The following is a 14,414-nucleotide window of genomic DNA, read 5'->3' as shown; positions in this document are numbered from 1 at the left end:
AATCAATGAAGAGTAAAGTCCGTTTTTTTTTAAACCACCAACACCGCAATGTTCCCCTACATTACAACCGGCAACGTTGCCTAGGGAGATTTTTGGTGAGAAAATAAATGTCAAATTTTTGACATTTCTGAAAATTACACAGTTTCCGTTAAATCCCGTTGGATGGCAAATCAAAGAATTAAATAGTGAAAAGACTCGGCACAGCCTGAAAGGCCGTTTTGTGTAATCAAATTGTCAATTAGGCAACTAATCTATTTGATTTTATCACTAAAAAGTTACCAGACGACGTTGCCAGTTGTAAAGTGGTGGGTAAAGTGCGGTGTTGGTGGTTTTTAAAAAAAAACGGACTTTAAGTATTCGAGGAAGAAAAACTAAAAGTCTATCGTAAACTGAAACAAGCCCCAATGTCTAACACTCTTGTAAGTAATGAAACGCATTTTATTTTTACATTTTTTGTTATGCAATAAAATAATGCCAGATTTGTTTAATTATTTTAAAATCTTTATCAAATCTGGGCACCTACCTTAATGCAATGAATAATAATAATCTCGCATATAAAAATAAGTTTATTTACTCATTACACAAACCCACATAAAAAATAAATACATTTGTACATCTTTGTCAATTCACAAAATCTCTTAAATTTCCTAATTCTTGTTTTGCAAAGAGTGCAACTTGTGGTACAGTCCGTTTTGAGCCAAAAGTTCCGAATGTGTCCCCATTTCTGAAACAACTCCTTTGTCAATCACACAAATGACATCAGCGTCCTGAATTGTCGTCAAACGGTGAGCTATCGTGATACATGTCCTGCCTTTCTTTGCGTTGTCTAAAGCCTCTTGCACAACCTGAAAATCTCAGTGGTTACAACAAATAATTCTATAAAAATAACGTACCTTTTCACTCTCTGTATCCAAAGCCGAAGTTGCCTCATCTAAAAGAAGTAGTTTTGGGTTTCTAACCAGAGCTCTAGCGATGGCCACTCGTTGTTTTTGACCCCCTGAAAGCTGTGTTCCTTTTTCTCCAAGCCTAGTGTCGTAACCCTAACACGGAATAGTCAGTACACATTTTTTTCTACCATGAAAGACTCACCAAAGGAAGAGAAGAAATAAACGTGTGAATATTTGCATTCTTCGCTGCTTCTATAACTTCTTCTCGGTCTACATGACGTGAGTTATCACCATACGCAATGTTATCTCCAATTGTTTTATCAAAGAGGTTCGGCTCTTGTGACACGATGCCCAAATGCGATCGATGCGATTCCAATTTAATGTTTCTAATGTCCTCGTTATCGACCACTAAGGTGCCCTCAGCAGGGTCGTAGAACCTTTCTATAAGTTGAATGATTGTGGATTTTCCGCACCCACTTGGTCCAACGAGGGCAATGGTTTTGCCTTTGGAGATTGACAGGTTTAGACCTTTGAGGACTGTGATGTTTGGCCGAGTTGGGTAGGCGAAGTAGATTTGATTGTATTCTATGGTACCATTTGACTGAAACAGATCGGTAAGAGTTTGCTCGTTTTACTCCTGTTGTCTTACCCATTCTTGGTCTTTGGCGTTTGGTTCGTCTCTGACAGCAGGCACTCGTTTGATTAGTCGTATGATTCTGGTGGCGGCGTTGATTCCTTTCTGCATATTTGGTGAGAAGGCCAATGCGTTGGCTATTGAAACTGTTCCCATGATAAGCGACTGCGACACTCTGGAATAGAATAAATAAATCAGTCCAGTCATTAAAAAGTTAAGTTGGCCACAGTCCTAGCGATTTTTATTAGTAACAATTGGCAGCAAAAGCGTTTGACCTTGACGCAACAGTGGATGCGTAGAAGCTAATCGACACTTCTATTGAAACCTTTCTTTTGCAACAAATCTTTAATTAATTATTGATTAATACAATCAACTTTGACAACGTGTTAACCTCAAAAATCGCCACATTCAATTTTCCCCTAATTTTCTCCCCAAAGAATTGAAAGCCTGATTTACACCCAAGAATTTTCGAAAATTTACACAGGAGAGTGGACTGATAGCAATGAGCTGGACTTTATTAAAGGACGTGTTTTATAATGGCCAATTTGGTGCACCAATGCCATTATAAAACTCTTATAATTGGAAAATTTAAATTCTTTATTAAAAAAAGGGCACAAATTCTACCATTTTTTCGAATTTGTACCCTTTTTTTAATAAAGAATTTAAATTTTCCAATTATAAGAGTTTTAGTGTTACACGATTGGTAATGGTTTTGTAACCACGACTTGCCACTTGATTTTCAAATTCAATTTAAAATTTGACATTTATTGAGGAACGTAACCTCACAACCTGCATTCACATCTACTATATTTAGGTACATGTTGTTGGCCGCAAAGGACAATTCAATTAAAGTCCATTTGAATAAATTTGGCCGCTAGGTCTAACGCAGTACTCTGTGAAGCGAAATTGTCACTTTGACAGATTCGAGTGGTTCTAAAAAGTTCGATGCATTGGAAATTTTTGGATTTTAGGAAATTCGCTTTTCCTTTGCCTAAAATCACTTAATTCTTCAACAAATGATAGTTATTTCTAACGCAAAGACAATAAACCAATAATAATTTTTGACGAATACATTTCACCCAGGTCTGCCCAAGTTTAACTACTATTTTTTGCCACTTGAATCTGTCAGTCTGACAATTTTGGTCCATAGCGTACTGAGTTAGAGCTAGCGGCTAAATTTATTCAAATGGACTTTATATTGATACATTTTTTGTTCAATGAATAAATGGTGAAATTGACCATGAACTTGACAGGAAACAGGTGACAGCCAGACTAATTAGTTCTGCCAACTCTTTAAAAACAAAATTTCCTACTTTGAGTTCTCTACTATAATTTGTACAGTGAGAGATTGAATGACCGAAAAGTCACTAAATTTACGCGCGAAATTTAAAATAACAAAATAAGCCCACTTACTGTCAACCCTGTCAACCCAATTCGCGTAGAAATTTAGTGTTTTTAAGTGTATTTTGTAGCATAATTTGCTGCCAATCTATATGTCAACTGTCAAAATCTCCCAATCTCCCAATCTTCCACCGGATATAAAGTGCAGCTCATTCTGCCCAGTCGACTTATCTGTCTAAATTTTCGAAAATTTTTGGGTGTAAAGCAGGCTTTCAAGTCCTTAGGGAGAAAATTAGGGGAAAATCGAATGTATAGTTTACACAGCGAGAGACTGAATGACTGAAAAGTCAATAAATTTACGCGCGAAATTTAAAATAACAAAATAAGCCCACTTACTGTCAACCCTGTCAACTTAATTCGCGTAGGAATTTAGTGTTTTTAAGTGTATTTTGTAGCATAATTTGCTGCCAACTATCAACTGTCAAAATCTCCCAATCTCCCACCGGATATAAGGTGCAGCTCATCCTGCTCAGTTGACTCTCCTGTGTAAATTTTCGAAAATTTTTGGGTGTAAAGCAGGCTTTTAATTCCCTAGGGACAAAATTAGGGGGAAATCGAATGTATAGTTTGTACAGTGAGAGATTGAATGACCGAAAAGTCACTAAATTTACGCGCGAAATCTAAAACAACAAAATAAGCCCACTTACTCTCAACCCTGTCAATTCAATTCGCATAGGGATTTAGTGTTTTTAAGTGTATTTTGTAGCATAATTAGCTGCCAACCTATATTTCAACTGTCAAAATCTCCCAATCTCCCACCGGATATAAAGTGCAGCTCATTCTGCTCAGTCGACTCTCCTGTGTAAATTTTCGAAAATTTTTGGGTGTAAAGCAGGCTTTCAATTCCTTAGGGAGAAAATTTGGGGAAAATTGAATGTATAGTTTGTACAGTGAGAAATTGAATGACCGAAGTCACTAAATTTACGCGCGAAATTTAAAATAACAAAATAAGCCCACTTACTGTCAACTTTGTCAACTCAGTTCGCGTAGGAATTTAGTGTTTTTAAGTGTATTTTGTAGCATAATTAGCTGCCAACCTATATGTCAACTGTCAAAATCTCCCAATCTCACCGAATACAAAGTGCAGCTCATTCTGCTCAGTCGACTCTCCTGTGTAAATTTTCGAAAATTCTTGGGTTAAATCAGGCTTTCAATTCCTTAGGGAGAAAATTTGGGGAAAATTGAATGTATAGTTTGTACAGTGAGAGATTGAATGACCGAAAAGTCACTAAATTTACGCGCGAAATTTAATAACAAAATAAGCCCACTTACTGTCAACCCTGTCAAATCAGTTCGAGTAGGAATTTAGTGTTTTTAAGTGTATTTTGTTGCATAATTTGCTGCCAACCTATATGTCAACTGTCAAAATCTCCCAATCTTTCACCGGATATAAAGTGCAGCTCATTCTGCTCAGTCGACTCTCCTGTGTAAATTTTCGAAAATTTTTGGGTGTAAAGCAGGCTTTCAATTCCCTAGGGAGAAAATTTGGGGAAAATTGAATGTATAGTTTGTACAGTGAGAAATTGAATGACCGAAGTCACTAAATTTACGCGCGAAATTTAAAATAACAAAATAAGCCCACTTACTGTCAACTTTGTCAACTCAGTTCGCGTAGGAATTTAGTGTTTTTAAGTGTATTTTGTAGCATAATTAGCTGCCAACCTATATGTCAACTGTCAAAATCTCCCAATCTCACCGAATACAAAGTGCAGCTCATTCTGCTCAGTCGACTCTCCTGTGTAAATTTTCGAAAATTCTTGGGTTAAATCAGGCTTTCAATTCCTTAGGGAGAAAATTTGGGGAAAATTGAATGTATAGTTTGTACAGTGAGAGATTGAATGACCGAAAAGTCACTAAATTTACGCGCGAAATTTAATAACAAAATAAGCCCACTTACTGTCAACCCTGTCAAATCAGTTCGAGTAGGAATTTAGTGTTTTTAAGTGTATTTTGTTGCATAATTTGCTGCCAACCTATATGTCAACTGTCAAAATCTCCCAATCTTTCACCGGATATAAAGTGCAGCTCATTCTGCTCAGTCGACTCTCCTGTGTAAATTTTCGAAAATTTTTGGGTGTAAAGCAGGCTTTTAATTCCCTAGGGACAAAATTAGGGGAAAATCGAATGTATAGTTTGTACAGTGAGAGATTGAATGACCGAAAAGTCACTAAATTTACGCGCGAAATCTAAAACAACAAAATAAGCCCACTTACTCTCAACCCTGTCAACTCAATTCGCGTAGGGATTTAGTGTTTTTAAGTGTATTTTGTAGCATAATTAGCTGCCAACCTATATTTCAACTGTCAAAATCTCCCAATCTCCCACCGGATATAAAGTGCAGCTCATTCTGCTCAGTCGACTCTCCTGTGTAAATTTTCGAAAATTCTTGGGTTAAATCAGGCTTTCAATTCCTTAGGGAGAAAATTTGGGGAAAATTGAATGTATAGTTTGTACAGTGAGAGATTGAATGACCGAAAAGTCACTAAATTTACGCGCGAAATTTAATAACAAAATAAGCCCACTTACTGTCAACCCTGTCAAATCAGTTCGCGTAGGAATTTAGTGTTTTTAAGTGTATTTTGTTGCATAATTTGCTGCCAACCTATATGTCAACTGTCAAAATCTCCCAATCTTTCACCGGATATAAATAAAGTGCAGCTCATTCTGCCCAGTCGACTCTCCCGTCTAAATTTTCGAAAATTTTTGGGTGTAAAGCAGGCTTTCAATTCCTTAGGGAGAAAATTTAGGGAAAATTGAATGGATAGTTTGTACAGTGAGAAATTGAATGACCGAAGTCACTAAATTTACGCGCGAAATTTAAAATAACAAAATAAGCCCATTTACTGTCAACTTTGTCAACTCAGTTCGCGTAGGAATTTAGTGTTTTTAAGTGTATTTTGTAGCATAATTTGCTGCCAATCTATATGTCAACTGTCAAAATCTCCCAATCTCTCACCGGATAAATTAGACATATAATGGACCTATTAATTGTTAAATTGTAGAGCAATTTCAAGTTCTGTGCTCGGAATAAACTTACTTGAAGACATCTGAATACGCCAACCCATCTCTAATGAGAAATCCTCCATAGTACATGCAAGCTGAATAGGCGAAGAACATCAGACTTCTAGCCAACCCCAAAACAAGAGCTCGGACGTGGTTATTCCTTAGAGACCTCTTGTGGTGGTCAACTAACAGTTCAATATAGAGCGTATGGAAAGTTTCTTCACGTCCTAGAGAAACAACAGTGCGCACGTTACCAACAGCTTCCACAGCAAGCTTTGTGGACTGTTGCAACGAGTTGTGATGAGTATCGTTCTCTACAGTCATCAATCTGTGTTGGAAGAAGATAGCGATGAGGATAAGAGGAGCGAAAGCTAAAGCGACAAGCCCGAGTTTCCATTGGTAGTACATGGAGAGTCCTATGGAGAGCCCCAAGGTGGCTATTGACTGCAAAATCGTACCGATTCTTTGACCAGTTGCCTGAAAAAAACCGGTGAAATAAATTTAACAAAATGGAAAGTCGTACCCCTTGGACGTGCGCAGCTTCGCCGGAGAGGCGCGCGCAGAGAGCGCCAACGCCGTTCTCTTTGCGGTCGTACCAGCCCATCTCTTGTTTCAACATGGTTTTGAACATTGTGCCTCGAAGTCTGCAAGTGAGTTTCTCACCGGCTATACTGAACATGAAGATCTGGAAGAAAGGATCATGAAGAGGAAAATAATTCGAAAGTCATCTCACTTGTAAGAAGGTGGCTATTCCGGAAACAACCCCAGCAATGACGAAGTAAATGCAGTATTTGTTAGTTTGGCTTTGAACGTAGTCGGCATCAGTACCGGATATCACCTAGAGTAAAATTGCAAGAATTTTTTTGAGATTGATGGGTACTTACGCCCATGATATCACCGAAAATGACCGCGAACATTGGCATTGAACATCCCATGATTCCGGAAGATATGCACCCTACAAGAGTGTACACCCATTCGGGGTTGTTCATTTTTACGATAGACAACATAGAGACTTTTCGTTTTTCTTCCTCGAATGCTTCTTCCTCAGTCACCTAATTAATTGAATTGATTATCATTAGTTAATCGTCAATTTAAAGACTCACTTGTTCCTCATCAATCACGGACTCCTTTCGAAGGTACTCGACCTCCACCAACTTCTTATCTTCGTCGTGAGCAGCGTTTTCCGCATCTGCAGCAGCGTGGACTTGCGTGGTAACCAACTTATAGTATTCACCTTTCAGATTCATCAACTCATGATGAGTTCCTTGCTCCACTGCTTTACCCTTAGAAATAACAACAATTTTGTTGGCATGCCTGATAGTCGACAGCCGATGCGCCACAATGATCGTCGTGCGATCTTGACTGGCTGCATCCAAAGCCGCTTGCACTTTCGCTTCACTGTTAGTATCCAAAGCTGAAGTTGCTTCATCTAACAGAAGAATCGCGGGGTTCCTCACCAAAGCTCTCGCTATAGCAATTCTCTGTTTCTGACCGCCGGATAATTGCGCGCCTCTTTCGCCAACAAGAGTGCCATAACCGGCAGGAAGCTTTTTGATGAATTCATGCGCGTTGGCCTTTATGGCTGCTGCTTCTATTTCTTTGTCAGTGGCGTCACGGTTGCCGTATCTGATGTTTTCGGCTATTGTTGTGGCGAAGAGGACGGGCTCTTGGCCGACGACGCCGATGTTTTGGCGCAGCCAGGTGAGGTCGAGATCTTTTAGATTTTTTCCGTCGAGGGAGACGTCGCCAGAGATTGGGTCGTAGAAACGTTGGATTAGTTGAATGCAGGTTGATTTGCCGCAGCCGGAACTGCCGACGAGGGCGACAGTGTCGCCGGCTTTTATTTCTAGCGTCAGACCTTGCAGAATCTGGGGATTGTTAAAAAAAGTTTTTGAAGGAAAATTTTTTTTTAGTAAATCTGGTAATTTTAACGCCACAGCAATCAAATTTGAAAAGGTTACTAATTTGAACTTATTGTTAGTTCCCAACTATGACAAATTTCAAAATCATAATACAAAAGCGTTCGGTTTTAGTAATTTTTATTTTTTGTATAAACCAAAAACTGGCGTTTTCTTTGTTACAGCTTTAACTCTGGTAATTAATTTTAACGCTGGCGCCCTAGCATTCAATATTGGAGAGGTTACTAATTTGGACTTAATTCCAAACTATGCCAAATTTCTATGTAATCGACCAGAAGCAATCGATTTTAGTAATTTTTATGTTCTGGATAAATAAAAAATTGCGACTTTTTTCAATTAAAAGAGTAACTTTTGTAATTTTAAAACCATAGCAATCAAATTTAGAAAGATTACTAATTTGAACTTACTTCCTAACTGTACCAAATTTCAAAGTCATAGAACAGAAGCGATTGGTTTTAGTAATTTTTATTTTTGGTAGATCGAAAACTGCAATTTTTTTATTTCAAATGTAACTCTAGTAATTTTAACGCCACAGCATTCAATTTTAGAGAGGTTATTAATTTGGACTTAATTCCAAACTATGCCAAATTTCAATGTAATCGAACAGAAGCAATTAATTTTAGTAATTTTTATGTTCTGGATAAATCAAAAATTGCGATTTTTTTTAATTAAAAGTGTAACTTTAGTAATTTTAAAACTACAGCAATCAAGTTTGGGAAGATTACTAATTTGAACTTACTTCCTAACTGTACCAAATTTCATAGTCATAGAACGGAAGCGATTGATTTTACTAATTTTTATTTTTTGGTAAATCGAAAACTGCAATTTTTTTATTTTAGATGTAACTCTAGTAATTTTAACGCCACAGCATTCAATATTAGAGAGGTTACTAATTTGGACTTAATTCCAAACTGTGCCAAATTTCAAAATCTTAGAGTAAAACCTTAGATTTTAGTAATTTTTACTTTTATGTTAGGTAAATTGAAAACATTTTTTTTTATTAAACGTGTAACTCTGTTAATTTTAATGCCACAGCAATCAAATTTTGCGAGGTTATCAATTTAAATTTGCTTTTAAACTGTTCTAAATTTCAAAATTATACATAGATTTGAAAAAACATTTTTTTTTGTTTTTAGAATAAACCAAAACCGTTTGAAAAAAAATGTTAAAAATTGTAATCTGTTAACTTTAACGCCACATTATGTTAATTAGTAATTTGTAGTTGCTTATTAGGTACTAAATTGCAAAATTGTTAGTCAAAAAAAGAAAAATTTTGGAATTTTTAGAAAATGTAGAGCAAAAACAAATTTTAGAATTTTTCTACTAACAATAAACCAGAAGGTAATTAAAAAAATCCATAACCGAGAGAAGTCTAGTTATATTAGAAATAATAGGACTTAAAATGATAACTCTTAGTCATACTGCAATAATTTAGAATTATCTTCAAATTATCTCGTACTTATCTGAAATAACACGTCAACGAAAATTTATCATTGTTACTGTCCTACAAATGAATTTGTCTGTAACTCCAAATAAATTGATAAAACTTTATGATTCACAGATCATTTTTTTATAAATCTTTATAATTTTTACTCACCGGAACGTCTTTCCTCGAAGGATAATAAAACTCGACATCTTTAAACCAAATGTTCCCTTTGATATCCCCAATTTTATCCCCTTTTCCCTTCGACAGGTTGATAATGGGGACATTATCAATAACTTGAAACACTTTAGCAGCTGCAGCCCTCGCCACACTGAAAGCTTCAATATAAGGCGACGAAATTCCAAAATTCATGCTTCCAGTCATCACACTGAAAAACACCTGAAAATCGCCGGTTAGTGAATTTTTTGTTTTAAAAACCACCACTTTACAACCGGCAACGTCGTCGATGGTGACTTTTTGGTGATAAAATCAAATAGGTTAGCTGCCTAATTGACAATTTGATCACACAAAACGGCCTTTCAGGCTGTGCCGAGTCTTTTCACTATTAAATCCTTTGATTTGCCTTTCAACAGGGTATAAAAGAAACGTTTTTAACGGAAACAGCGCGTAATTTTCAGAAATGTCAAAAATTTGACAGTTATTTTCTCACCAAAAATCTCCCTAGGCAATGTTGCCGGTTGTAATGCAGCGGAAAGATTGCGGTGTTGGTGGTTTTAAAAAAAAAACGGACTTTACTATAGTTTGGACAGTGAGAGATTGAATGACCGAAAAGTCACTAAATTTACGCGCGAAATTTAAAATAACAAAATAAGCTCACTTATTGTCGACCGTGTCAACTCAGTTCGCGTGGGAATTTCGTGTTTTTAAGTGTATTTTGTAGCATAATTTGCTGCCAACCTATATGTCAACTGTCAAAATCTCCCAATCTCCCACCGGATATAAAGTGCAGCTCATTCTGCTCAGTCGACTCTCCCGTGTAAATTTTCGAAAAGTTTTTGGATGTAAAGCAGGCTTTCAATTCCCTAGGGAGAAAATTAGGGGAAAATCAAATGTATAGTTTGTACAGTGAGAGATTGAATGACCGAAAAGTCACTAAATTTACGCGCGAAATTTAAAATAACAAAATAAGCCCAGTTATTGTCAACCCTGTCAACTCAGTTTGCGTAGAAATTTAGTGTTTTTAAGTGTATTTTGTAGCATAATTTGCTGCCAACTGTCAAAATCTCCCAATCTCTCATCGGATATAAAAGCAGCTCATTCTGCTGAGTCGACTCTCCTGTGTAAATTTTCAAAAAAATTTGGGTGTAAAGCAGGCTTTCAATTCCCTAGGGAGAAAATTAGGGGAAAATCGAATGTATAGTTTGTACAGTGAGAGATTGAATGACCGAAACGTCACTAAATTTACGCGCAAAATTTAAAATAACAAAATAAGCCCAATTACTGTCAACTCAGTTCGCCTAGGAATTTAGTGTTTTTAAGTGTATTTTGTTGCATAATTTGCTGCCAACCTGTATGTCAACTGTCAAAATCTCCCAATCTCCCACCGGATATAAAGTGCAGCTCATTCTGCTCAGTCAACTCTCCCGTGTAAATTTTCGAAAAGTTTTTGGATGTAAAGCAGGCTTTCAATTCCCTAGGGAGAAAATTAGGGGAAAATCAAATGTATAGTTTGTACAGTGAGAGATTGAATGACCGAAAAGTCACTAAATTTACGCGCGAAATTTAAAATAACAAAATAAGCCCAGTTATTGTCAACCCTGTCAACTCAGTTTGCGTAGAAATTTAGTGTTTTTAAGTGTATTTTGTAGCATAATTTGCTGCCAACTGTCAAAATCTCCCAATCTCTCATCGGATATAAAAGCAGCTCATTCTGCTGAGTCGACTCTCCTGTGTAAATTTTCAAAAAAATTTGGGTGTAAAGCAGGCTTTCAATTCCCTAGGGAGAAAATTAGGGGAAAATCGAATGTATAGTTTGTACAGTGAGAGATTGAATGACCGAAACGTCACTAAATTTACGCGCAAAATTTAAAATAACAAAATAAGCCCAATTACTGTCAACTCAGTTCGCCTAGGAATTTAGTGTTTTTAAGTGTATTTTGTTGCATAATTTGCTGCCAACCTGTATGTCAACTGTCAAAATCTCCCAATCTCCCACCGGATATAAAGTGCAGCTCATTCTGCTCAGTCAACTCTCCCGTGTAAATTTTCGAAAAGTTTTTGGATGTAAAGCAGGCTTTCAATTCCCTAGGGAGAAAATTAGGGGAAAATCTAATATATAGTTTGTACAGTGAGAGATTGAATGACCGAAAAGTCACTAAATTTACGCGCGAAATTTAAAATATCAAAACAAGCCCACTTACTGTCAACCCTGTCAACTCAGTTCGCGTAGGAATTTAGTGTTTTTTTTGTTGCATAATTTGCTGCCAACCTATATGTCAACTGTCAAATTCTCCCAATCTCTCACCGGATAAACTAAGAGCTATTACACTTAATTAAAAGTAAAATTGGCAGCAGCCCCTAGAAACTTTTATCGAAAACAGTTGGCAGAAAGCGTTTGACCTTGGAGCAATTGTGACATGCGTAGAAGCGCAAGTTTGCCTAAACTTGTTTAATCCTTACCTAAATCTCTCTTTTGGAAGTTTGATTAATTCTAAACTAATGTGAGATCTAAACCTTGACAACGTGTTAACCTCAAAAATCGTTATTCAATTTTCCCCTAAATTTCTCCCTAAAGAATTGAAAGCCGGATTTACACCCAAGAATTTTAACAATTTAGGCTGATAGCAATGAGCTGGAGTTTAGAAATCGAACTTACAGTGACCATAGTGGCGGGATCGTACGACGTTTCCTCCGGATCCAACACCAGTTTAACACCGTACCAAAACGCCAGGGCGTAACTGCCATAAATGAAGAACCACAACAGTCCAAAACCGGTGGCAGTCATGGATTGCCGCTTGATATTGTTGTTTTTGGCCGATTCCAACTCGACGTCATAACGCGCGATTTCTTTGTGTTGTCCACCGAAGGCTATAACTGTTCGAATTGAAGTCAGCACTTCTTCTGCGATGGACCCGGCGCTGCCATAGGCGTCTTGTTCTTTTTTGGCGATTTTCGAAGACAACTAATGGGTGTTAGAGAGGTTTTCACTAAGTCGTTCGTACTTACAACTCCGATTATCCCGATGGCGATCATAGAAACTGGCAGCGAAGTCAGGCAAATAAGCGCGAGCTTCCATCCTTTGACCAGGGCCATGATGAGCGACGCTATGAAGACTCCTTGGAAGTTAACGAACATTGGGACTTTCTCACCAATGCCGTCTTCGAGCTTAGAGAGATCGCTGGAAGGAAGAAGTCAAAACAGAACTTGGAAATTGAGTAACTTACTCGGACATCCTGCTGGAGAAGTCGCCAGTGTTGTTGAGGTCGTACCATGAAATGTCTTGATTGAGGACTTTTTCTAGGTACAATGATCGGATTCTGAAAATCTGCAAAAATCGTGGGGTAAGTTTACCACTCCTCAACTTCTCACCTGTTTAAGAGCCGTGTAATTGAAAAGTACAGTGGAGATGTAACTTAAGACAAACATTCCGGCACCAATTAGACTGTTGTAAATAGCAAAATCCGTGATGTGGCCGATGAAAATATCTATTTCTATATCGATTGCAGTTTGGTTCTTGGATTCTAAAGCTCTTGCAAAATCGACGATGTTTCCTGTTAAAGTACCAAAGAGAAGCGTGTTCAAGGGTTGTAAAACTCCCGTTCCTATAGCTGCAAGAATTCCTATTATCATAAGGAAGACCTCCATACCAGTGGCATATCGGAACTAAAATTATACGAATAAGAAAGACAAACCCCAACATGGATTGAACCCACCAATTGGAAGAGCCCGACGGGGGGTGCTTTATCTTTTTCGACTTTCTCCTTTTTTTCATCTTTTTCATCTTTTTCTTCATTCTTAGGCTCCGTAAACTCGCTGAAACCACTTTTAATTAACACGTGCCAAATTTATATGATCGCTGATATCGTTTTATCAGCAATTGAGATGATTAAAGTGAGCAAATTCCGATCAATTTTACTTACGTTGCAAGAGAATTTTTTTTGGTGTTAGTTTCGTTTGACGTAAGCGAATACTTTTTGTTTTTCCCCATTGTCCCAATCTAAAAAAATGTTTAAATAATTTTTCCGCTGGACTCAAAATTTCCGTGTTTTTTTCTCCATTTCTTCATAAAATCTGTTCTACTTACTGAATTGTTCAGAATTCTTCAAAATCACCACAATTCACCATCGATAAATTCGCGTAACTTCCAACTTTAAAGACTATGAAACAATGACTTCTCATCGACATTATGGTTAATATAATACATTCGACCAATCTAATCTGATAACGGGATTATATCACTTTGATTAAACTTTGAGCATTGTCATGGAGCATTGTAATCAGATCAGACTGCTTCTGAGTTTAGATTAATGATTAAATCGATGACTTCACACATTATGGATTTGGTGACAACTTTTCTAGTATTGATTGGAAAAATGGTTTATATTTAGTTTCAATATTCTTGGAAACGGTTGACAAGGGGTGCAGTACAAACAGCACGAAAAATTTTCGTTTCTCCAATATTTTTATAAAAGAATTTGGAACTAGAAAATAAATGCACTATCATTGTATTTCTCTCATTTCTTATTTATTAGGAGTATAAAGGCAAAGGTGGAAACATTCGAAGTTAAAGTTCTAAACGTTCAATATTGCAGAAAGTTGTGAAAATATCAAAAACATCCAAAATAAAGTGAATATCATCGGTTATCTCGTTTATGACCTTATCATGATGTCGCATAGTTTTCTTTGCTTGTCTATCATAAAAATATAACAAGTATTGTTATTGATATCTTAAAATTGGTTTTATTATTTTGATTACTGTTCATTTACACTTGTAATTTAAATAAAATACAAATAGCCGTTCTTACAATTTCCGGAGCTCAAAATTTTTTTTTTTTCGAATTAAAATGTCTCGATATTTGGTCGATATTTCGCTTATTTTTGGAGCAAACTCAAGTTATGGGTGAAAATTGTATGCTAAATTTTACACACATTTCAAATCCGGGCTCAAAATCTACAAATGGCAACAA

At 36.7% G+C, this 14,414-nt stretch overlaps 1 protein-coding gene across 1 annotated transcript; it reads right to left on the bottom strand.

Moving 5' to 3' along the window:
* Window positions 1-548: 548 nt before the first annotated feature.
* Window positions 549-13,650, bottom strand: Mdr50 (Multi drug resistance 50). The gene is made up of 17 exons (XM_088029725.1): window positions 13,532-13,650; window positions 13,368-13,444; window positions 13,161-13,260; window positions 12,817-13,110; window positions 12,672-12,772; window positions 12,454-12,625; window positions 12,104-12,409; window positions 9,442-9,666; window positions 7,029-7,793; window positions 6,810-6,977; window positions 6,659-6,763; window positions 6,449-6,610; window positions 5,960-6,402; window positions 1,537-1,696; window positions 1,090-1,488; window positions 894-1,040; window positions 549-845 (listed from the first exon to the last, which is right to left on the bottom strand). Exons 2-17 carry the CDS (start codon window positions 13,433-13,435, stop codon window positions 648-650), a joined length of 3,813 nt encoding a protein of 1,270 aa, XP_087885851.1. The 5' UTR covers window positions 13,436-13,444; window positions 13,532-13,650; the 3' UTR covers window positions 549-647.
* Window positions 13,651-14,414: the final 764 nt, after the last annotated feature.

Source organism: Gnatocerus cornutus, chromosome 2, assembly GCF_029298725.1.
Source record: "Gnatocerus cornutus isolate USDA-ARS CGAHR chromosome 2, icGnaCorn1.1, whole genome shotgun sequence".
Lineage (NCBI taxonomy): Eukaryota > Metazoa > Arthropoda > Insecta > Coleoptera > Tenebrionidae > Gnatocerus > Gnatocerus cornutus.
This window is presented reverse-complemented; position numbering and strand designations above follow the sequence as displayed.

Bases quoted from the DNA above. Each gene is read 5' to 3' on its own strand.
- Mdr50 (XM_088029725.1), bottom strand. From the start codon at position 13,435: ATGGGGAAAAACAAAAAGTATTCGCTTACGTCAAACGAAACTAACACC. The intron at 12,626-12,671 runs GTAAGTTACTCA...TCTTCCTTCCAG, and splicing joins TTCTCCAGCAGGATGTCCGA to CGATCTCTCTAAGCTCGAAG. The intron at 6,978-7,028 runs GTGAGTCTTTAA...TCAATTAATTAG, and splicing joins CCGTGATTGATGAGGAACAA to GTGACTGAGGAAGAAGCATT.